The 21,947-nt window shown below is 48.4% G+C and overlaps 1 protein-coding gene across 2 annotated transcripts; it reads left to right on the top strand.

Moving 5' to 3' along the window:
- Positions 1 to 2,279: 2,279 nt before the first annotated feature.
- On the top strand, positions 2,280 to 15,744 carry MIGA2 (mitoguardin 2). Of its 2 annotated transcripts, none has more exons than XM_074161201.1 (15): positions 2,280 to 2,522; positions 3,571 to 3,781; positions 4,745 to 4,857; positions 7,257 to 7,374; positions 7,872 to 8,011; positions 9,544 to 9,661; positions 9,847 to 9,947; positions 10,432 to 10,547; positions 10,974 to 11,046; positions 11,693 to 11,779; positions 12,300 to 12,398; positions 12,634 to 12,768; positions 13,540 to 13,593; positions 14,565 to 14,681; positions 15,292 to 15,744. In XM_074161201.1, exons 1-15 carry the CDS (start codon positions 2,427 to 2,429, stop codon positions 15,490 to 15,492), a joined length of 1,779 nt encoding a protein of 592 aa, XP_074017302.1. In that variant the 5' UTR covers positions 2,280 to 2,426; the 3' UTR covers positions 15,493 to 15,744. The 2 variants fall into 2 exon arrangements, with proteins under 2 accessions (XP_074017302.1, XP_074017303.1); XM_074161202.1 differs by having other exon boundaries at positions 2,427 to 2,522; positions 9,547 to 9,661; positions 15,292 to 15,492.
- The last annotated feature ends 6,203 nt before the right edge of the window (positions 15,745 to 21,947 follow it).

Consider the following 21,947-nt stretch of genomic DNA (forward strand, 5'->3'; position numbering starts at 1 on the left):
GGCGCGGCCCCTTTAAGCAGAGGGGGAGCCGTCAGCCGCCGCCGAATGGGCGCTCGCACCGCCCCTTCCCCTCCCGGCTCAGCCGCACTCGCCACCGCATCCTCCAGCCGGGCCCGGGGGGAAGCGCTCCGATTGGTGCGCCGGCGGGCGGCTCGCCGCTCTTATTGGCTGGAAGAGAGGGTCGGGGGAGGGGCGGTGGCTCTGCCCCGCCGCGGTCGGCCCCGCCCCCCGCTCAGGGTAGGCTGCGGCGCGGGTGGAAGGAGACGCTGCCCTTCCGCGGCCATGGCGCGCGGCGGGGGGAGAGGGCGCCGAGCGGGGCCGCGCGCCCCCCCCCCGCCACGGTGAGTGGTGCCGCCCGCGCTCGCTCGTGGGGGCCGGGTCGGGAGGGCCGCACCATCGCTGGAGGGGAGGGGGAGGGAGGGGTGGGTGGAAGTGGGCCTGGGGAGGGGGGGGTTGTCGGAGACGGCGACCCCCAGGTGGAACTGGGCCGGGGGGGGAGATGGGGACACTGGGGTTGAACTGGGCCGGGGGGGAGGAGACGGGGACCCCCGGGTGGAACCGGACCTGGGGTGGGGGGGGCGGAGACGGGGACCCCCGGGTGGAACCGGGGGGGGGGTCGCACCGGGGTGCAGAGTGTATGGGACCCCCCGGAACGCAGGGGTGCGGGAGGGTTGGGGATGTCTGGGGCGCAGGTGCTGCTCCGCGGTGCAGGGGTGTAGGGGGCCCGGGGGATGCCCCAGGGGTGCGAGGGGCCCGAGGGACCCCAAGGCGCGGGGGCATGGGGGCGCCCACGGGTGCAGGGGGCGTAGGGGACGCTCCGGGGGTGCAGAGGGACCGGGAGCCCCGTTTGCAGGGGCCCCGTCTTGCTGCAGCGCCGGTACGGGGAGTCCCGTGGGGAGCTCCCCTGCCCGGGGGGTTTAACGTGCCCGGGGGAGCCTGCAGTGCCTCCCCGGGACAGCCTCCGTCGGGCAGGGCTGTGGCGAGGTGCCCCGGCCGGAGGGGGTTCCCTGGTACCTTGCTGCGTGTACCCCTCAGCCGGGCGTAACAACTCCCAGGGCTGTTTTCTGTGCCCAAAATTTCTTGCGCTTTGCTTTTCCCACCTCCGCTCTGGCCAAAACGTGGTGTTTAACCTTGCGGGGAGAGCCCGTAGCCCGCGTCTGGTCCCTGCAGGCTCCCACCACCTTGAGACCGTTTCCAAACGTGGCTCCTGGATGGGGTAATGCCAAGTACCTAAAGGGTGGGTTGAAGGATGATGGAGCCGGACTCTTTTCAGTGGTTCCCAGTGGCAGGACGAGGGGCAATGGGCACAAGCTGGAACATAGGAAGTTCCACTCAAATATGAGGAGAAACTTCTTTCCGGTGAGGGTGCCAGAGCCCTGGAACAGGCTGCCCAGGGAGGTCGTGGAGTCCCCTTCTCTGGAGATTTTCAAGACCCGCCTGGATGCAGTCCTGAGTGATGTGCTCTGGGCAGCCCTGCTTTAGCAGGGGAGTTGGACTGGATGATCTCTAGAGGTCCCTTCCAGCTCTGACAATTCCGTGATTGTGAATAAAATGCAGCAACCCACAGGATGTGGGGCCAGGCAGGAATTGGGGGGGTCCTCATGTGGCTGTTGCACCCCGGGGTGGGTTTAGCTTGTTGGTGAGGGGAGATCCCAGAGCCCGGTGTGACCACACACGGGGTAGGAGCAGCGTCTCCTCGCTGCAAAGGCTGACCTGGCAAAGAGCAGGGCCAAAGGGTTTATAACTTTATGGCGCTTAAAAGATGATCCCCCCTGGTTTTGATACTCCTCCCCAGCTCCCAGCACGGCCAGCAAAGCTCTGGATAAATTCAAGCAGCTTTGAAACCTCCTGGGCAAACACCCCTTTGGTTGGTGGCTCCTGAGCAGGTCTTTGTCACACAGAAAACTGAGCAAGAGCAGAGTTTTGCCAAGGGAAGGGTACGTGTGGTTGTTTGCTGCCCCCATATAAAAAAAAAATAAATATTGTTAAGTAAAATCCTTCCAACCACGTGCAGCCAATTCTGGTGCATGTAGAAATCTCCAGTAGCTGTTGAGTCCAAGGACGGTGCTGCTGTGGAGCAGTTTGGGAATCTGACCCCGTGACTGGTAGGACAAGCAAAAAAGTTCCTGCTGTTGGTGAGAAGATGCTTTAGATCTTGTGCTTGGGTCTAGTGGCATAGCTGCTCCAAGTGACCAGCTGTGGTGGTTGTGAAGTGTAGTACAAGGAGGAGCAGGTCATGTGTTCCCTTCGCTCACCTGATTTTTCTCCTCTTCCTGCAGGAGGAGGATTGCTGGATGAAGGCCGCCCGTAGGACTCTGAGCCAGATGTCAGAGAAAAGTTGGCTTTCTGTGTGAGCAGCTCACGCAGCACCCGCAAGTGCCCTTCCCCTTTGTGGCTCCTGGAGGTGCCGAGGTCCCTGTGCAGACATGGCATTTAGACGGACAGAGGGAATGTCCATCATCCAGGCCTTGGCAATGACCGTGGCAGAGATTCCCGTGTTTGTTTACACGACGTTCGGGCAGGTACAACAAGCAGGAAAAGCTTTTCTGTCGGGTTCCTTGGGTTTTCTCTGTGGGGGTCTTTTGTTGAGAGAGAAGAGTCTGTGTTAGTTGTGAGGAACAGAGGTACAACGGGGTGATGCTGGGGGACCTGGGCAGTTTGAGGGTTTATAAGAGAGAGTTGGGGTGGTGGGAGAGAGTTGCTCAGGGTGGGCTTGGAGAGGGGAGAGAAGGAGACCCGCATCACTCCCTGGGAGAACACCTGGGTTCAACCTTTCTCTTCTTCAAAAGCACTAAAAAAAGACTTTTGTTTTAAAGATGATCAATATATTTCCCACTTGTGGTATTACAAGACTTGAGGCAATAAAGCTCAGCTACGTACCAGGGTTTGAAAGCTGAAGTCTCAAAGAGCTGGGGCTCTTTAGCCTGGAGAAGAGAAGGCTGAGGAGAGACCTTATCTATGCTTACAATTACCTAAAGGGTGGGTTGAAGGATGATGGAGCTGGACTCTTTTCAGTGGTTTCCAGCGATAGGACGAGGGGCAACGGGCACAAGCTGGAACATAGGAAGTTCCATTCAAATATGAGGAAAAACTTCTTTCTGGTGAGGGTGCCAGAGCCCTGGAACAGGCTGCCCAGGGAGGTCGTGGAGTCCCCTTCTCTGGAGATTTTCAAGACCCGCCTGGATGCAGTCCTGAGTGATGTGCTCTGGGCAACCCTGCTTTAGCAGGGGAGTTGGACTAGATGATCTCTAGAGGTCCCTTCCAACTCTGACAATTCCATGATTCCGTGAATTTGGGTAACCCCAACTGCGTCTGCTCCAGGCTGTGTGCAGATTTTGCAGTGCGTTCTGGTAATGAGGACCGAGACCATGTTCTCTAGGTTCTGTCAAAACGATGCTCCGCAGTTTCAAAGCTGCTAAGTCTTAGTCGAAGAGCAGGGGCTGTATTTTGTGGGCGGGAGGGGGAATGTCAAGGTGTCTTATGTTTAAAACTGCTAAAAAAAAAAAAAAGAAAGGGCGGTGGACTTGGTTTTTTTTCATTGTTCCTCTTTCATATCTTTTGTGTTTAAAGTCTGTCTTCTCTCAGCTGCGGCTCTCTCCAGGCCTGCGTAAGGTGCTGTTTGCTACAGCTCTCGGGACAGTTGCGTTGGCTCTTGCAGCTCATCAGCTGAAGCGCCGTCGTCGTCGAAAGAAGCAGATTGCTCCGGAGAAGTGCGGCTTTAAGCCTGGAGGGATCACGGTGCCCATCTTGCCAACCAGAAGGGTCTCCTCCGTGAAGAAAGGTCAGCCTTGCAAAAAGGGAAAAATCCCCAAAAGCCTTTTGTGAGGGAGCAAAGAGGGTGTACAGGGAGCGATGGGAAGTTCCTGATGGCTGGGGGAGAGGGGAGCAAAGCCATTGGTGTAGTGCATCGGTGCAGAGTGAAATAAGAAGCCTGAAGCACAGTGCCATGAACGCAGGGTTGGTGGAGGAAAAGGGAGAGACCCTGAGCTCAAACTCTTGTGGGCAAAAAAAATGACACTGTTTCACCAAGGTTTGCAGTTCCCATCCCCCTGCCTACTGGAAGACTATGGAGCCATTACGCCATGCTTCCCCCGATAATGACGACCCGGGGCACGCGGTGACCTGGTTGCGTATTGATCTCGGTGATGACAGTATGATGTCTGACCCAGGGGTCTTCCACGCAGCCCCGTCGGCGAGGTTGGGTGGCAGAGGGGAGGGTGGCCTGGGCCAGGCTGGGGAGTCAGGAGTGTCCATCCAGCTCTGTGGCACCTGGATCTTGGGCAGCTTCTTCACCTGCTTATATTGATTTTTGGGGTAAGACTGACCCCAGGTGTACTCAGCAAAGCACTTTAGGGATTAAACATTTGTTATGAAAACTTGAAGTGTTTTTACTATTAACCAAGAGAGCGATGTCCATGCTCTGCCTGGCCTGAGGGAAGCTGGAGGAGTTTCTCCTTCATGCTTTCCACTTGTGCTTGCCTCCTGCCATCCATGAGCGGTGAATAAATATTCATTCCTCAGCCTCAGATCCCCACCGATACCTGCTTTTTTTAGTGTCTCAGAGCAAAGTAGAGCATCCAGGAGATCCATGACTCATTTCTAGGTATTGGATGCTGCTTTGCCCATCTGCAGTCATGCTTGACAGGGCGATATTGCCCCTTCCTATTCACAGCTGAAGTGAATCAGGCCTAAAAATCCTTTTTTTTTTTTTTTTTTTTTTTTCGTGTGACCTTCCCAACTGCAGGATACTCCAGCAAGAGAGTCCAGAGTCCTGGCAGCAAGAGCAATGACACACTCAGTGGGATTTCCTCCATTGAGCCCAGCAAACATTCCAGTTCTTCCCACAGCCTCGCCTCGGTAAGGACCTTCTCAGCTGGGCTGGGAGAAGCAGGGTTGGGAGATGGGAGAGCACCTACCTGTAACAAGATCACAGAGTCCTTGGGCTCGTGCTGGCCAACGGATAATGCCAAAGCTTTTGGAGCAGAACAGGTTATGACATAATTGGAGGGTGGGTTCTGCTATTAACCTCGCAGTGACTGTCTGGAGTTGCCTGTGTGAAATCAGAGCAGCGTTTTCCTATGGCCGAGACCCCCAAGGTACATCCCACTTCTCTGGCCAACGAGGGGCTGCCGGAGGGTCTTGTTTGTGGGACATGGCTGTGATTCCTCAAGGAGCAAGGCTGTATTGTTGTTGGGTCTTGTAGCAATGGGGAACTTGTTTGCTTCTCTCCATGGTGGGGGTTTGGGTGGCCCAGCAGCCCCTGTGCCAGCCCAGCCCTCCTGTGCTGGGGCTGCTCACAGGTTGCTTGGTTGTTAAAAACCAAGTTAACTACCAAAATTGGATAACTCTGATTGGAAAACAGTGCAGGTTGAGAACACAGCCTAGTTGTTCTGCCTCCTCCAAAGCCAAAAGGAGCCTATAAATACAGGTAATTCAGGCTTGACTAGGCAGCAGAAAGCATCACTGCTTTTATCCACCTCTTGTCAGACCCAACACAGAAGGATATCGAGGAGAGTTTATGGCTTTGAGACCTGTTTGACATCCCCATTGCTCAAAGCCTCTCATGCTGTTGTTGGAGCAGTGGGCGGCACAAGCGAACCTCTGCACCTTCGTGCACTGTGATTTACTGCGAAACACCCCCTCGGCATCACCCGTCAGAGCACCCGGCCTTGGTGGCTGGTTAGCAATGCTGGGGTGGGAAGGGGAAAGATCACCTCTTCGAGGGGAGCTGTTGCCCAGCAGCACCTTACAGCATGTGCAGGCTTTGCTGTATTTTAGCTTGTTCTGCACAGTTGAAGCACCAGAAGGTTGCCAAAAATCCGTGCTGGCCAAAGTGTTGTCTCCAGCAGGCGGCAGTGCCGGCATGGCACTGGGCGTGCAGCCCTGCACCAGTATTCCCCTGGGGTAACTGGGATATGATGGGATGTGTCAGTGTGATCCAAGCTGTGACCAGCTCTGGCCACCCCCTTCCCCCTGGGGGGACTCTCACGTCCATCTAATTCCCCTGTGACTTCTCCCTTCCCACAGATGCTGTCCGGGTTTTATGTTGATGAAGTTTGTTTCTCTTTAGATAGGTGTTTTTTGTTTTGTTTTGGTTTTTTTTAATCTAAATTTCTTTTTCCACTGCTGGTGCATGGGTGGGGATATCCCCATGGAGAGGGATCTGTTCCCGTACCCCTTTCATTATGTGGGAGCTGAGTGTCTGTGACACCGTACTTACTACTTTCATGTTAATTTATGGGAAAGCAGCTCCTCTGTTGCTCAGCTGCAGTTTCTGCCTGTTCTCTCAGCTGCTTCCTGGGGCTCTTCTTTGCCATCTAGTAAATAAATCAGCAGCAGTGAATTGATGATTTGCAGTTCTGGATCTCAAGGTGATTTATTAACACGCCACAGAGATTAATCAATGGAGGCAGGGCAAGAACTCATCTGTCAGATGATTACTGTAGCTTTTTTTCTAGCATCAGGCTCACATTTGGACATCTTTCTCTAAGCCATAAGAAAACACTGGTCATTGATAGCGTTTGAACCCAGCACTTCATTGGGTCAGACTTTAAAAGACGTGCACTAGTGTGAAATTGGAGAAAGCTGATAATTTGCCGTGTGGATTTTAGTGCTCAGCCCTCCCAAGAGACGGTTTGGTTACAAAGAGAAGAACAGGGATCCCCCTGACCAGTCCTTAGCTGTGTTTTTGCTGGTAATCTGTTCCTTTGTTTGGACTGTGGTCGCTTTCCCCCACTTCCAGTGCTTTTTGCACAGGCAGCTGGGGCTGACGTGAACTTTCTGTCAAAAATCCATCAAAATTATTGCACCTTTGAAGTGATTGCTTTGGGGCTTTCTTGGGCTGTCACCCCCAGTGCTCTCCTGCGAGTGCTCACAGTTGTATGGCTCTCCATTTCCTAATGAAGCTTCAGTGCAAATTGGTTGGGAAGGTATTTCCCGCGCAACTTTCCGTGCTTTCAAAGACACCGCTGTGGTGCTGGGTGGAGAAGGGGAGGACTTCTCACCTCGCCTCCCTTCTTGGCACTGTGCTTGGCAGTTGACAGCGTAGTGTGAAGCCAAGTGGGAGGGGGCCAGTAACCCTTGATACCTTCCTCTTCCCAGGCAAGGGAAGGACCGATACGGAGGAGAACAGGGGCTAACATGGGGAAGAGAAATGGCTTATCGTTTGGATTTAGCTGGTAGTGGTGTTTGTGCAGTCTTAATGCTACTACCCTTGGAGAGAATTCATAAGGCTGCTCTCTGCTGCTTTCCCACAGATGGTAGCAGTCAATTCTTCCAGTCCAATACCAGCATCAGCAGGGATGTGGGAGGCCCAGGCGATGGGGGATGCTGGAGCCCTTGGTGATTCCAGTGCAGAGAGCCTCTACGTTCAAGGTGAACAAGCACAAGGGTAACATTGCCCTGGGGGGGTTGTTTATCGCTGTGAGAGCAAAAAGGGGGTGTAAATTGACTCGGAGCATTAGCAGCTCAATGTAGGGCTCTAATAGGAAGGGCTCTCTCATTCTTGACAAACTCAGTCACTTCTTAGTTATAAAAATCTCATCTTCTCCTAAAGAAGCATTTCTCTGTTTTCTCAGTGAATAATTTACTTCCAAAATACTGTTCTTTGAGCAACAGGCTCACCTTGTCTGGAGAACGGTATTTTGGAAGTAACACGGCTGATGTTTTAACCAGTTTGGGCATGTTCTCCTTAACTTCTAACCCAAACTAAACCATATTTAAAAGGGAAAGAAATAGAATACATTTATTCTTTCTTATCGGTATGGGAGAGGCTCTTCCCTGGATTGTCTGAGCGAGCCAAGGCTCATGCTGTATTGTTTTGTTTCTGAGTTCCTGGGACTCTCACAGCTTGTATTTGGTTGTGTTTCCAGGCATGGAGCTGTTTGAGGAGGCCCTGCAGAAGTGGGAGCAGGCGCTGACCATCAGGCAGAGGGACAGCGCGAGTACCAGCACCCCCGTGCCCTGGGATGGCAAGAAACAGCAAGAGAGCATGTCTGAGAACATCCCAGAGGTAGGTCCCCACCTTTCCCTTGCGTTTGGCAGCTGGGGAACATGCTGATAGACCAGCTTGGGTGCTGGAAGCAGTAATTAGGAGGTTAAAAGAAGAGCAAATTAAGGGCAGAGTTGGGCCAGACTCTGTTTAAGAGCTGTCTATATCTGCAGCTTCCTTATGCAATGTGAGTGGGTGTTTTTAATTTCTTTTTCTTTCTAATAAGTCTCGCCCCCTCATTCCCCAGCTTTTCTACCCACCTTCCAACATCATGTCAGTCACTGTCATGCAAGTCCTCCAGCAGCAGAGTCTGCGGGAGGAAAAGGCTGTAATAAATCCAGCACTGGAGAGAAAGAAATAGCTTTTTGTCGGGCAGTGTTGTGTCTGTAACTTTTCAAAGCATTTGAAAGGGGAGATCTTGTTGGGCACTGTCGCTTCCTAGGAAGCTGGGTAGAGAAGCGGAGACCAGCTGCCTGCATGTATTAATGAGTAAAGTGAAGTGGTAACTCGGTAGGAGCTAAGGATGCCCCTGCTCACTGAACAAGTGGGTCAGGGAGGGGTGTAACTCTTGCAAACAAGTATTTTACGACACAGCCTTGTTGTCTTGGACTCGAGGATTATGCAGGGAAGACCTCTGATAAGGAGAGGTCCAAACTAGAAAGGCTTTGTGACGATCATGGAGCTGAAGAGAGCAGCTGTAGCTCAGGACTGTGAAAGGAGCTAAACTCCCGACTCTCCAGGAGTTCTCACTGGCCAAAAGTGTTCCCAGTTCCTTATAAATAGGGCCTGGAGTAGTAAATATGTGGGATATTTCTCTTTTGTGCTGGATAATATTTACCCAAGTCAAATCTGGATTCTCTTGTTGACTCTCCTTGAAGAGTCCTATTCTAAAACTGACTTAAAAATGTCGATTCGTTATCAAAATAGATTTTGTGCTTCTTGTTAATGCTTCTGTCTTCTGGGTGAGATACTCATGCAGACACAGGGGCAAGATGCTGTGTAAGTCTTATTTTTCTCCCTTTCTTTCTTTTTTTTTTTTTTTATCCTATCCTCCTGTGCTGCTTACAGCAAACTTTGCTTATGCCCAGCATCTTAATCCAAGGACTCTTACTCTGTTATCCAGTTCTGGATACTCTGTTGTATTCAACACAGGTTTTCTGGTGTGGTTCCCTCTTGAAATTAGGCTAGAGTCACAAGTCAGGAGAATTAAGTGATCTGTAACTCATTAAAATACCTGTTTTTCTGGATGGCAGGTTAAAGTTCTTAAGTTCTTTCTTCCTTTTTTAACAGGAAAACAAAATTGTGAAGGTAAAAAGTCAGATGGTTTGAATAGGCTGTGTAGAAGCTTCCCCCCTGTACATTATTAGCTGCATTGTAGGATTAACGAGTCTTCTCTCTCCCTCTTTTTTTCTTTTTTTTTTTTTTTTTTTTTTTTTTCATTTAATCTGCGAACTGTAAATCCCATTTTACTGCAAATTTCCTTCCATATTTGTGCTGTCCATCTGTCTCTGCCCAGCTGGCTAACTAAGGGTGGCTTTTATGTTATGTTCAAGGAGGAGTCCCAGAGAAGGGAGTTTGCTGAGAAGCTGGAGGCCCTCTTGCACCGAGCCTACCACCTCCAGGAAGAGTTTGGGTCTTCGCTTCCGTCAGACAGCATGCTGCTGGATCTGGGTATGGGAGCTGGGGTAGAAATGCATTAGAAGGCCAGTTTCTTCTCCGATTTTATGTCTTTTCTGTAAGCTAGGCAATGAAGTGGTGACAACGTGCTGTTTGTGGGGGTGGGAGAGAGAGCACAGTGCCTGAGAGGAGTGGTGGTTCATAAACTCCTACACACGCGGCTTCTTCCTCTCCTCCAGAGAAGACTTTAATGTTTCCATTGGCGGATGGGTCATTGCGGCTTCGGACAGATGATGAAGACAGCTCCATTTCCGAGGACTCTTTCTTCTCTGCGGCAGAGGTGACTTAAGTTTCAGCTGTGGGTAGCAGTCCAGCTGCTTGGAGGGGAGCCACAAAGGCAGTGGAGCCAAACACATATTGGTAGAGGAAGATGATCCAACATGGAGCAACAGCCCCAAGCTGGGTTGTTCATGATGGATGTTAGGAAAAGTTATTTCGTTAGGGGAATGGTGAAGCTCTTTCTAACCAGCATTTCCATGTCATCTTCCGATCTACTCTAGAAAACATGCTGTAACAGCTAGGAGAGAACTGTAGATCTAATGTAATGTGACTTGGTTGTGTAAATTTTAGGGGATATTGAGCTGTGTTGGAGCTGAGACAGCTTTGAAACTGGTGGGAAAAGCAGTATCTTTGCATGAAATAATTGGCAGTGATGAAAGTTTGCTAGCTGAAGCAGGCACATCCTGCTTGTGCACAATCTCTGCGTATTTGCAAATATTTAACGAGATCATTTTGTTCTTCCCATGCCTCTGCCACCTCTACAGCTCTTTGACTCTCTCCAGTTTGAGGAAATACCATTCCACCTCTCTAAGCCAGTAGCAGCATATGAAGAAGCTCTGCAGTTAGTGAAAGAAGGGAAAGTTGCGTGCCGGACGCTGAGGTGAAGTCACAGCTGGAGTTTTGGGTCCTTGTGTCGAGGCTCGTTTGAGCAGAGTGAACATGTTACTTGCCTTTGAGCAGCCCTGTAACCAGAATAACCCTTTGGGGTCTGGAATTCTTAGCATCCTTCCTGCTGGTTCAGACTTCCCAGGGAATTAGCCCCAGATTTTAGCACACACATGAAGAAAGGGTAATTGTCCCAGGAAATCAGTAATGAGAAATGCGCCTGTTCTGTGTGGCTGGCTGGCATAGTCCTGTTCTGTAACAGCCTTTGCAGAGGTGCTCCAGTACCCCAGGGAGCTGTGCAAAGGGAATGCAGTTATTACTTTCTCCTAGGCGTATTGGGAATTTTTAGGGGAGCATAGTTGTTAGAAACGCGGACATCAGAAAAGCTGAAATTTATGCAGTCCTTCCCCTTTCCCTCTAGGACAGAGCTCCTTGGCTGCTACAGTGACCAGGATTTCCTTGCGAAGCTGCATTGCGTCAGACAGGCCTTCCAGGTGAGAACGGCTCGAAGCTCCTGGGTTCCTGGGGCACATTCTCCTTTGCCTGCACAGAGGTGACGTCTTTGCCCTTCTATACAAGTAAAAGCAGAAGCAGCAGCAGCCCAAGTTCCCCTTGCTTAACTCCCTCATCCCGTCTTAATCGATTTGATGTGGAGAAGGAGAGGATCCCCTGGTCCCCATGTCCCACTTGAGCGGTGGTTACATGGCCACTAATGCTGGTTTAGTTCTGGGAGGTTAAAGTTTGGGAATTTCAGAGCTGTCTAGAAGCTGGTACTCCCACTTAAGAGCTTTTCACTGGGCTGGAGTCAAATCTCTGAGGTGGAGGAGTAAGATTTCCTTCTCCTTACCGCAATCCTCTTCCTGGCAAGATATGTCTAGAGCCTGAGCAGCAGCTTTTGTGCCCTGGCCCCGCTGTGGCTCCTCTGCCTCCGTTCTTGCTGCTTCCAGTCTTTCAGCCTAATTTTAAACTTGCTTCCTGGAGAGAGCAGTTTTCTTTCCGAGACTCCAGCTTATTAAGGTTAACGGTACCAGTGTATGCACCGCTGCACCGCTTTGTGTCCTGTCCTTTTTTTTTTCCTCCCAACTCAGAATTTGTGTGGCTGTAGGTGCTCACAGGAGACTTCTTGTGTTCCCTTTGCAGGAGCTGCTGGAGGATGAAAGCAATCAACTGTTTTTTGGGGAGGTTGGGAAGCAAATGGTGATAGGACTGATGACAAAAGCTGAAAAGGTAGGAAGTTTGTATAACAACTAAGCTGTGTCTTGAGCACAGGGACGCTTGTTCCTCCATCCCAACCCAGTGTGTTCAGTGTGTTGGAAGAAGAAAGCTTCATCTGTGTGCTGGTGACTATTGTGAGAAATAAAGCACAGGCATTTTTAATGTTGTTTAACCAAATTCTCTTGAAAGAGCTTCTCTGTGCATCTCCTGTCCACACTTTGATACTGTGCCTCACTGAAGCAAACAGAGGCTCTGCATCAGCGATGGCATCGTCTCAAGGAATATAGGAAAGGGAAAATGTAACCAAACCTTTGCATCAGTGATGTACCAGTTTTCAGATCACTGGCTTAGTCACTGGGGCCATCCGTGCCTCCTAGAAATAAATTCTCTTTTTCTGTACAAAGAGTGTTTGGCTAAAACCTTCAGCCAGTTGCATGCATTGATGTGGGCTCAAAGCAGAGTAGTCAAGCTTTGGTGAAACGTGCCCACAGCTTTGTGCCTTCTGAAGTGTTTTGTTTCTCTGCTTTCCCAGAATCCCAAAGCATTTCTGGAAAGCTACGAGGAGATGCTGCGTTATGCACTGAAGCAAGAGACCTGGCCAACCACTCAGCAGGAGCTGGAGGGAAGAGGGGTTGGTAAAGACGTTCTCTCTACAAAGTTGCAGAGGAGTTGGAAGATAATGGATATGTAGGAGCTGCCCAGGAGTGAAAGAACTGCTGCTGAAATACTATTTTGCAATTGTACATTGCGTTCTTCAGCTCATTACATTTTGTTGCTTCAAATCAAGATAGTAAAGTCTGTCTCTGCATTTTATTATTTTTCTTTTTGAAGCCTGTTTCCTTTAGAGACTGTTTGCTCTCTGACAGGTGGTGTGCATGAGTTTCTTTGACATCGTGCTGGACTTCATCCTCATGGATGCTTTTGAGGATCTGGAGAACCCGCCCTCCTCTGTGCTGGCTGTGCTGCGCAACCGATGGCTCTCCGACAGCTTCAAGGAGACGGTGTGTTAAGCGAGTAGTCCTTGTGCCGAGCATGAGATCTCAGTGCAAGGCTGGGAAAGAGTGTAACCTCGGCTGTCCTGGCTGAGCTGAATTTTCTCTTTAGAAGTACCATGCTTTCCTGAAGTTCTAAACAACAATCTTCTGGTACATATAAATTGTTTACAGGAAAGCTTTCCTTGGTTTGAAAGCATCTGGTTGGCTCCAATAGACTTATTTCTCTAGCGGCCTTTATCAGTGATGCCATGGAGATGTTAGAAGGTGGCAATGCATGTTTTAATGGATGAGAATAAGAGGATCAAAATGTAGGGAAAAACAGATGGTGGTTTTTTTTTTTGTACCTGGCCATTCATTCTGGTGGTACCTCAGCAGACACTGATGCTCAAATTAGCAGCACTCTCCTCTAGTCCTGGTCCTCAGCTGCATATTTAAGACTGATTAGTTTCATAGATTGAGAAGATGGTGGTTGGGAGGCACCTTTTAACAGCTGTCTGCTTACAGTCAGCATTCTAGGGTGTTTGGCAACTATGTCAGACCATATCAGCAATCTGAAACACTTTGGCTTTTCTGCAATGGATCTGGAGTGGCCAAGTCTGCTTCCAGTTCACCTCAATTTTTGTCACTAATTTTAGAGTTGTTGGCACAAAAGGGCCGCTGCTTTGATATTTCGATGGCAATATGTTGGTAAACTGTTTTGTTGGGTGGTTTTTTGTTGTTTTTTTTCTTTGTGAAAAGTAATCCAAATAACTGATGGTCTCTGTCTATTAATTGTAGGCCCTAGCAACTGCCTGCTGGTCAGTTCTGAAAGCAAAAAGGAGGCTTCTGATGGTAAGCAAAGTTAATTAAAAGGGAAAGAGTCTAATGTATTTGAAACTGAAAAGATAACACCTAGATCTTGACAAAATACAAATTCTAAGCGGTTTAAGACTGAACTGAATCATATTCTTTGTAATGCTTTAGGGCACTGGGGTCCTGCCATGACTGCTCCAGTGCCATGGCAGTGTTTTACTGAATCAGCCTGAGTTTATTCTCCCTCTTTCTTAATGTGAGGATCCCAAAGATGATGTTTTCTGTCTGGTATTCCCTCCCTCCTTCCCTCCCTCCCTCCCCTCACAATACTGTAGGAATGATCACAGACACCAAGGAACAAGGGGCCGCTCCTGAATTGTAGTTTCCTTGCTGGCAGCACAATGAATGGTTCATGCGCTTCTTCATTTCCCAGCGCCAACTGCTGAGCAGTTACTACTTGATGTGTTTCCCTTCAATCTGTGGCTTTCTAAAGTATCACAGCAGACGAGTTCATGGACCTGGGGAACAGGAAGCCGCAACTTCACAACCCCAGTTCTGCCACCGGGTCTGTGGCCTCTGGCAAGTTTTCAGCTCCTGTCCCACAACCAGCTGGTACGACTGGGTTTGCCTCGTGAGGTGGTTCAAAGAGAAGCGAGAGCGTTGGAAGCTGTATTGGTCCTGTCAGGAAGTAGCTCTGTCTTGGATATTTGCATGCCCTTTCCTGGCTTGGTCCAGAGATTATAAATAGAGTCTATAAAGACTGCCTGATGGTTGCCTTCCATTTTCTTCTATTTATTTTCCTCCTGAAATAGTTGTTTAGGAACACAAAGATAGAAAGCTCTAGTGATGCTTCAAGGGTTCTGAAAGATATATGTAATTCTGCAGGAAGAGATGGTCTTAAGTAGCTCTTCAGTTTCTGAAGCATGATGGTTTCTGGTAGCAGATATGGAATAAGCTGCTACTTCTGTCTGAGAATTAAGACGAACCAATTCTTCCCTTCCCTGTGGCAGGTACCAGACGGCTTTATCTCTCATTTCTACTCCGTATCGGAGCATGTCAGTCCTGTTCTAGCCTTTGGTTTTCTGGGGCCCAAGCAGCATCTGTCTGAAGTCTGCAGTTTCTTCAAGGTAAGATGGCTTTTCTGTGCCTGATTTGCGTGGGACTCCTGTTGTCTTCTGGCTTAAAGCTGCAGATGTGAGCTTTTGGTGACTGACGTGGCATTAAGAAACTTGGCTATGTAAAAGCCTTCTAAAAATCACTGGGTTTTGAGATGCAGATTGCTGAGTTCAGATTGATAAGAATTCCCAGCGCAATTTACCATAGCTAGTAGGAAACCCGTGTGATGAGATCAATTTACACCATCAGTATTGAAAAAGATTACAGGTGCGTATGCTGAAAGAATATGTTGCCTAAGAGTACACAGGCTCTTACAAGTTATTTGACCTTAAAGCCTAAATCCTTTTGTTCTTGTGGATGATATCATGAGAAGCTTTGTTGCATCGATTAAAAGTTTGCGTGGGTATTGCCGTGGACATGAGCACAGCTTTCCTGACTTCGAGAGATCTGCTGTCCTGTTTCAGAGGCTTAAGGGGATCCTGCTACAAAAGTAACACCCAGCCTAAAGCAGATCTTTGCTTGGATAGCAGATGGCCAAAATTCCTCATGGGGTTCTCTGTTCTCTGTCCAGGCAGGTGGGAGGAGGTCTCCTTACCGTAAACCTTCCTTTTGTCTTTGTAGCACCAGATAGTACAGTACCTGAAGGACATGTTTGATTTGGACATCGTGAGATACACAACGGTGCAGTCGCTGGCAGAAGACATTCTGCAGCTGTCGCGGCGGCGCAGCGAGATCCTCTTGGGATATCTGGGCACCGAGACTTCCCCCGAGATGAACGGCACGCTTCCCGGGGAAAATGAGCCACTGAAGGAGCTCATCTGATGTCAATCAGGGGAGGAAAACAGTTTTGTACAAGGACCTTTTTCCTCCCAGAGATGGATAAAACTACCTGCAGCGCTCAGTGGTGGCCGCAAGACTATTCGAACACACAGCAACCTGGTGGGACCTTCTGCTTTTTGTAGCCAGTAGTGTTTGCTGGGATGGATCCAGGACCACTTGCAGCTTATGGTTTGAATCTCTTCTTTGTTCCACCTTCCTGTTCTTTTTATTATTATTATTTTTAATGTGTCATATAAACCACAAACTGCCTGGGCCCAGATTTTTTGCCCAATTCTCTTGAATAGGGCAACATATGTACCCGTTTCACCTGTGAGTTTTCTGGGAGATGATCCCTGATGTTTACGATTGTGTGTGGGAGTAGGAACATCGTTGGTAAATTCTTCACTTGACCCATAGCTTCTCAAGGAGGCTTTGTTTGCTTTGAGATTTTTATTACCGTTCTTTCTCTGCTGTGTTTCTACAGACATTACTGCTGATTTTACCATATGTGTTTTAACACATGCAATGTGACTAGCAAAGGTTTCTTTCCCAGGGAGGAAGAAATAGTTCTGTAAAGCACTGAAGTACAATGCAGACTTTGGTAACCAGCCTGAAGCTCTAAGGAAGCTGGTCTGTTCCCTCTGTGTTGCTGCTCTTTGCAGGCCAGGTGACGGGCTCTGTGCCATGGTTATCCTCACTTAGGAGATTGCTGAGGCCTATATTTGCCCCTAAGGCAAGCTAGAGTGAGGAGGGGGTGGATTTGCATCCTGCCTGTGCATGCACAAAGTCTTTAATGTCCATCAAAAGTGCCTTGCTGTACTTCAGAATAAGCCAGCAGCAATTTTCGCTGGGCAGGAGGTGTGGGGTGTACACAGGCAGAAGGAACCATTATAGTGTGGTGCCTATTCCTGTTGTGCACGAGGCAGTCGGAGGTGTACATGTTGGATGTGATGTACAAAAGGGGTTGTGTGTGCAAGTAGCTGGAGAGTGTGCAAGCTGCTAGAGAGGTAACGGCTCTTTATAGTCTGTCAATCCTAAGAAACGTAGTAGTTTTGGGTATAGATCAAGTGCATGTGTGTGGTTTTTTTTTTTTGTAGTGCTGGGATGGGCTCTTCCCAAATGATGTGGTGCTGACTGCACAGCCGGCACCTGAAATCTGGCTGCTTTGGGACATGTGCCGAGTTGGATGCTCGTGCAGGGCAGTGGAGTGCGCTGGACTTGAGGTGCTCCTGGCTTTTGTGTGAGGTTTGCAGTGATTGCCGAGTCCTCTGTGAGGGCAATGCCACAGGTGAAGGCTGAGGGTCCAGCCTGTCCTTTGTTCTGTTTCAGTCCGCATATGGCTCCAAGTCCCAGCTTCAGAATGTGCAGGTCTTCAGGGAGAAGAAAATGAGGACTTTCACAAAAACACGAGCTTCACTGGTGTTTTTTTCTCCAGACTGATTGGTTATCCCTTGTGTCTGTTCCAGGTAAAAGGCATAAGTCTTATCTAGCCATATTTTTGCAAGGAAAAAAAAGTAACAATCTGGAGTATCCATAGAGGCGGAAAGTCAGTGCACGGGCTTGGAGAATACAAATGTCTTCGTTCTTCCTCTTCAGATATGTAATGTGTATTCTGCTGGTAAAAGCAGGAAGGAAGTAAGCAGGGAAAAGTAAACAAGAGGATGTAGAAGGAGTAGATAAATGCTCCTGAGATGCTTGCAAGAGGGTAAGTGTAGAGCACGTAACATCTGTTGCTCTGTAAGTACATCAGACTGATGTGGCTTATCCTGAAAAACAGATTAATGCAATAAAGAAGACAGTGCTGAGGCAGACGTGAGGAGCAGCTGACCCGAGCGAAATAAACTGTTCTGAGAAGGATTTGAGAGAGAGCAGTTGAAACTAGGAAAGGTCTCTGAGGTGCCTTGCTCCTGGCAGCGTGCGGTGAGAGAAGAAACAGAGGATGTTGTATTAGCATGACACACCTGCTCTGTGTAAACTGTGATTCAAAAGTACGGTATATTCTGAAAGCAAGTTACTTTGCCAAAAAAAAAAAAATGTTTATAGTGCTTTGTGCTCTTGTATGGCTGGTTTAGAAGAAAGAGTAACTTCAGCAGCTTTGTATAGTGGTTAAAAAGATGCTAAAATGTGAAGATTATTGTAATAAGATGGATTGGATTGTAATTCTAAACAATCAATGCTGTTAATTAAGATTTTTAGAGTTGTTTTATGTGTATTTATTTAGTACTTTGAGTGTCTTTTGGCCTCAGTGCTTGGGGCAGCCTGCCCACTTTGTGTACAGACAAGGACACTGGCCGCTGACTTTGGTCTTTTCGCATCCTTGTGGGAAAGGACACTGAAACAGGGTCCCCATGAAGCAAACACTAACTTGCACTGTGGCTTTTTAAGATAAGCAACTGTAAATTCCTAATCAATCAAATGGAAGAAAGACAGTTTTATTGCAGCTTTATGCTTTTCCTTAGCCCTTATTGCAATTAGGGTACGCTGCCCTGCCAGTGAAGGTAAAGAAGGATCTTCCTTGAGAATATGCCGCTCTTTAAGGTTGAGTTCTCCCCCTCCGCCCTCCAACACTAACTTGCTCCTGCACAAGCCAAGGATGTTTGCTGAGAGAAACTGATTTTGTCTTTGCTGGGAAGGATTTTAAACTTCTCTACACTCCCTTCCCCCTCGCTATTTCATTGCTGCTCTTTCTCCCTCCCCAGTCCCAGTGTAGCTTGAGAGGAAAGGCAGAAGAAAGGTGTTTGCAGCCCCTGAAGGGTGCTGTTCAGATCAGCGGTTTCAGAGGGGCTGCTCCTGCGGAAGAAGCTCTCCCTGACGCGAGGGGTGGTGGTCAGTGACCTGCTGCGTTCAGCTCCTTTGGCTGCAGCCCCCAGCAGGGGCTTGGGCTGATTCCACTGATCCCATCCAGAGCAGAGCTTGGCCCAAATGGCAACCCCCTCACGCCCATCTGTTTTTCAGCATAGAGAAAAGGTTATGCAGGAACAACTGCCTGCCCTCTGGCTTCATAAGAGATCACTAGAAAATCCTTCTTTCCCCAGCATATTGTGTTTAGCGAAGGAAATTCTTCAGTATTAGTAGCAGCTGAGATACATATTCAGATAGAATCTCTAGAGATAAGATATTTGCCTTTTTTATAATGAACCCTTATTCTCAAGGGGTTAAATCATTCTGGGCTGACACTTGCAAGATTTTAACACTGATGGGGATTTAAAGTGGCTTCGCAGCTATGAAGTAAAATCCTTCAATAGTTTCTGATGCTTAAACAGAATTTCAAATATGCATGACTTTCAGTTTTTATGTGGAGGTTGTAACAAGCTTCACCAGTGGTTAAAGTACATATTCAGTACTTTAGTATGTATGTAGAGACTACACCAACTGGCTCTAGGACGGTCTTTATGATCTTTAAAGCACAAATACATTAATTTAAAAAAAAAAAAAAAGAGGAAAAATCTGCCTTGTATCTACGAGATCAGTGTGGCTTTGAAGAGCATGATTTGTGCTGTCTCATGCAAGCAGGTAGGAAAGCAGGATTTTACTTACCCCTCTTCAGTAGAACATTCCTCTGCCATATCTGAAACTAATGAATGTAAACTTGTGCCTATTTTTTCTTGTTTTCCTAAAGGTGTAAAAAATCTGTTCTTGTTTTGCTCCTTTCTTTTTCTTTGCAGCTAATTTTTTCTTTCAATACCTTTAATCTTAGGATGTGGGCATTACAAGTCAAATAAAACTTTCCTTCATGATTGTGGTTTTTGTTTCTAAATTGCAAGAAACTCAAGCCTTCGGTTTCTGATTTAGGTGACAGTTGCGGTGACACCTCTGGTGCTAAAGTGATGGTGTAAAACAAGGCTCACTCTTCCTGGAGTCAAAATGCTGAACTTATAGCAAGTAAACTTCAGGGTTTTGTTTGCACGGGGAGTTCTTTCTGGTTCTACTGAAGACAAGTTTGTAGCTGAAGCAGGCTGTTAAATAAACAAGACAACTCATTGTACTTTGAGCAGTGGTTGAAAACTGTGGGGTTTCATTTTTCAGATTTTTTCCTTTTCCGTGGTGGTTTGGTTGTGTTTGAGTGTGGTGTGGGTAGGCTTAGCAGGCTGTGATCAAGTGATAACAGAAATCCCAGTGAGGAGCAGAGTCTCTTAAACGTTGTCCAATTTCTTGTAGCAAACTTATCAGCCTCTCAAATGATGTGAAAGGAACCCCGAGTAAAGCCTGTGGGTTGGTATCAGAGATGCCCATCTACCGCGCAGTGCGGGGAAACTCGTCTTCTCATCCTCCTGAAGCAATTACAGAACGTTTAAATACTTTCATTTTCAAATGATAGAGAAACCAGGTTGAATCAGATAATCGCTGTGGAAGTGAACAGCATAAGATTTCATCCATACACTTAAGAATAAAAAAAAAAACAACAAAGAAGCCTTGGTTAGCATTAATGCAAGCCTGTCACGAAGTGTGATATATGCAAATGGAATGTTCATGAATAGGAAAATCTTTGTCTCGTGCCACACCCTGAAGGGTAGTTGAAAGAGTTAAAAGGAGTTTATCTCAGTTTCCATGGTGTCAGACTGTATACTCATTACATCTCCAGAGCAGCTCTCTGCTTTCTTTTGCTGAAGGAACAGAGCAAAGGCTGCTCCGTGTATTGACACCTTCTTCTTCTGTTCAGGAAGGAGTGGGTGAATATAGCAATGAAGCCCACAATTTTCAGTACTTGTCATGGTACATAGATCAAATGTAATCCACTCTGCCAGCATAACTCTATATTCAATAGCTTGGAAAGGAGGAGATTTATTTAACTTGAATAATGAAAGCAGTAAATCACTCATGCTACCTTGTAGCAGCCTTCTGCAACGAACTGAACTTCTGCAGTAAATACTTGCTCTTTCTTTCCAAATAATGAGACTTTAATGCTATTTTTCTTCCTGTAATGCCAGGAAGAGTGTCAGCTTTGAAGAGCCCGTTGAAATTAATGGGACATAATCATAATTGCTCTCTGAAAACAGGTATATTACAGCGGCAGGAAAAGGAGTTTTCTCCCTGTTCTGAAATCTTGCTTTAAGGTGAATGTGTTAAGGCATAGAAATCCTAGTCCCTGTGCTTTCCTGACATATAAAAACTAAAGGCAACTCCTTGCCTCTGTTTATCACTTCTTGCGGTGCTCCTGCATATTTATTTTTCTGTAAGTTTTATTTGAAAAAAAAAAAAAAGAATTCATTTTGGTGGTTTGGTCTGAAGGTGTATTTGCCTTCCGCACGCTTTTCTGTGCAGTGCTGCCTCTGTATCTCTCTCTTGAAGTGCTGCACTGCTTGTGTTCTGCTTTTTCCTCAGGCTCGCAGGTAAGTATTACTCTCTGGGGTCACGTATGAGAACACTCATTTCGGTTTTGTCTTCAAAGTGGGTGATTTCGGGTATTTGGGGAGAAAAAAAAAAGTATTACTTGGATGGGGTGTTGCCAGGCCTTTGTGATACCTTTTAAAGAATGTGTGGAGTATCAGCATCCTGATTTCTCTTGTGATTCTGCAAGGACTTTATTTCATGCTTTATTTTCACCTGAGCTGCTGGTCCTTTACAGAGCTATAAAGGAGATGTGGCTGTGAAAATCCATCTTCTTCCTAGTAGTATTAAAAAAAAAAATAAATTTCAATTTTCAACAGAGCTTAGACCTTGGCAGTTAATCACTCCTGTGCAGTGGCAAGTAGAAATGTTGTTTGGCTAGTGCAGTAATCCTGATATGTAGCAATACCATTTATAAAATGAAAGCTTCCCTTTTAAAAGCACATCTTTTCACCCTTGAAAACGGTGACGTGACAGAAGGAGAGTTTGCATTTTCTTCATTGACAGCGGGGCCGGAGGAGGAGGCGGCGGCGGTTCCTCGCCACGGCAGCCCCACACTGGCCCCCCCTCCGGGCCCCCCTCCCAGGGCGGCAGGGGACACAAGCACCGCAGCGGGAGGCCGTGAGGCGCTGGGGCGGCGGCAGGGAGATTGTGAGGGGGGTGCCCCCCCCACCCCCGTCCCAGGCCCAGCCCCGAAGCAGGGCCCCCGAGGGCTGTCCGGGCCGGGCCACCCCGGTCGGCGGCAGAGGCCATTTTAGCCGCCAAGTCGCCGCCAAACCCCTTCCTCAGCCCCCCGTGCCGGCCACCACAGCGCCGCACCTGATTGGCTGAGAGCTGGCGGCAATGGAAGCTGATGATTGGCTAATCTGCATGGCTCTTTTCGCCAATGAGGAGGGGCAATGACGCCCGCCTTTCTTTCGATTGGCTTTCCCGCTGCCTGCGTCCTCCTCCTATTGGGCACCGGTGCCAGTAGGCTATTGGCTCTGCTGCTCCCCGGGTTGGATTTTTAATTGGGTGGCTGTGGGTTGGCCGGCGCCTCACCTGCCGCGCAGCGTCATTGGGCCGCCGCTCTCCGCGCCCCCGCCCATTGGTCGCACCGCCCCTTATGCGCGCTCCCATTGGCCGTGGTG

The sequence above is a fragment of the Numenius arquata genome, chromosome 19, assembly GCF_964106895.1.
Source record: "Numenius arquata chromosome 19, bNumArq3.hap1.1, whole genome shotgun sequence".
Lineage (NCBI taxonomy): Eukaryota > Metazoa > Chordata > Aves > Charadriiformes > Scolopacidae > Numenius > Numenius arquata.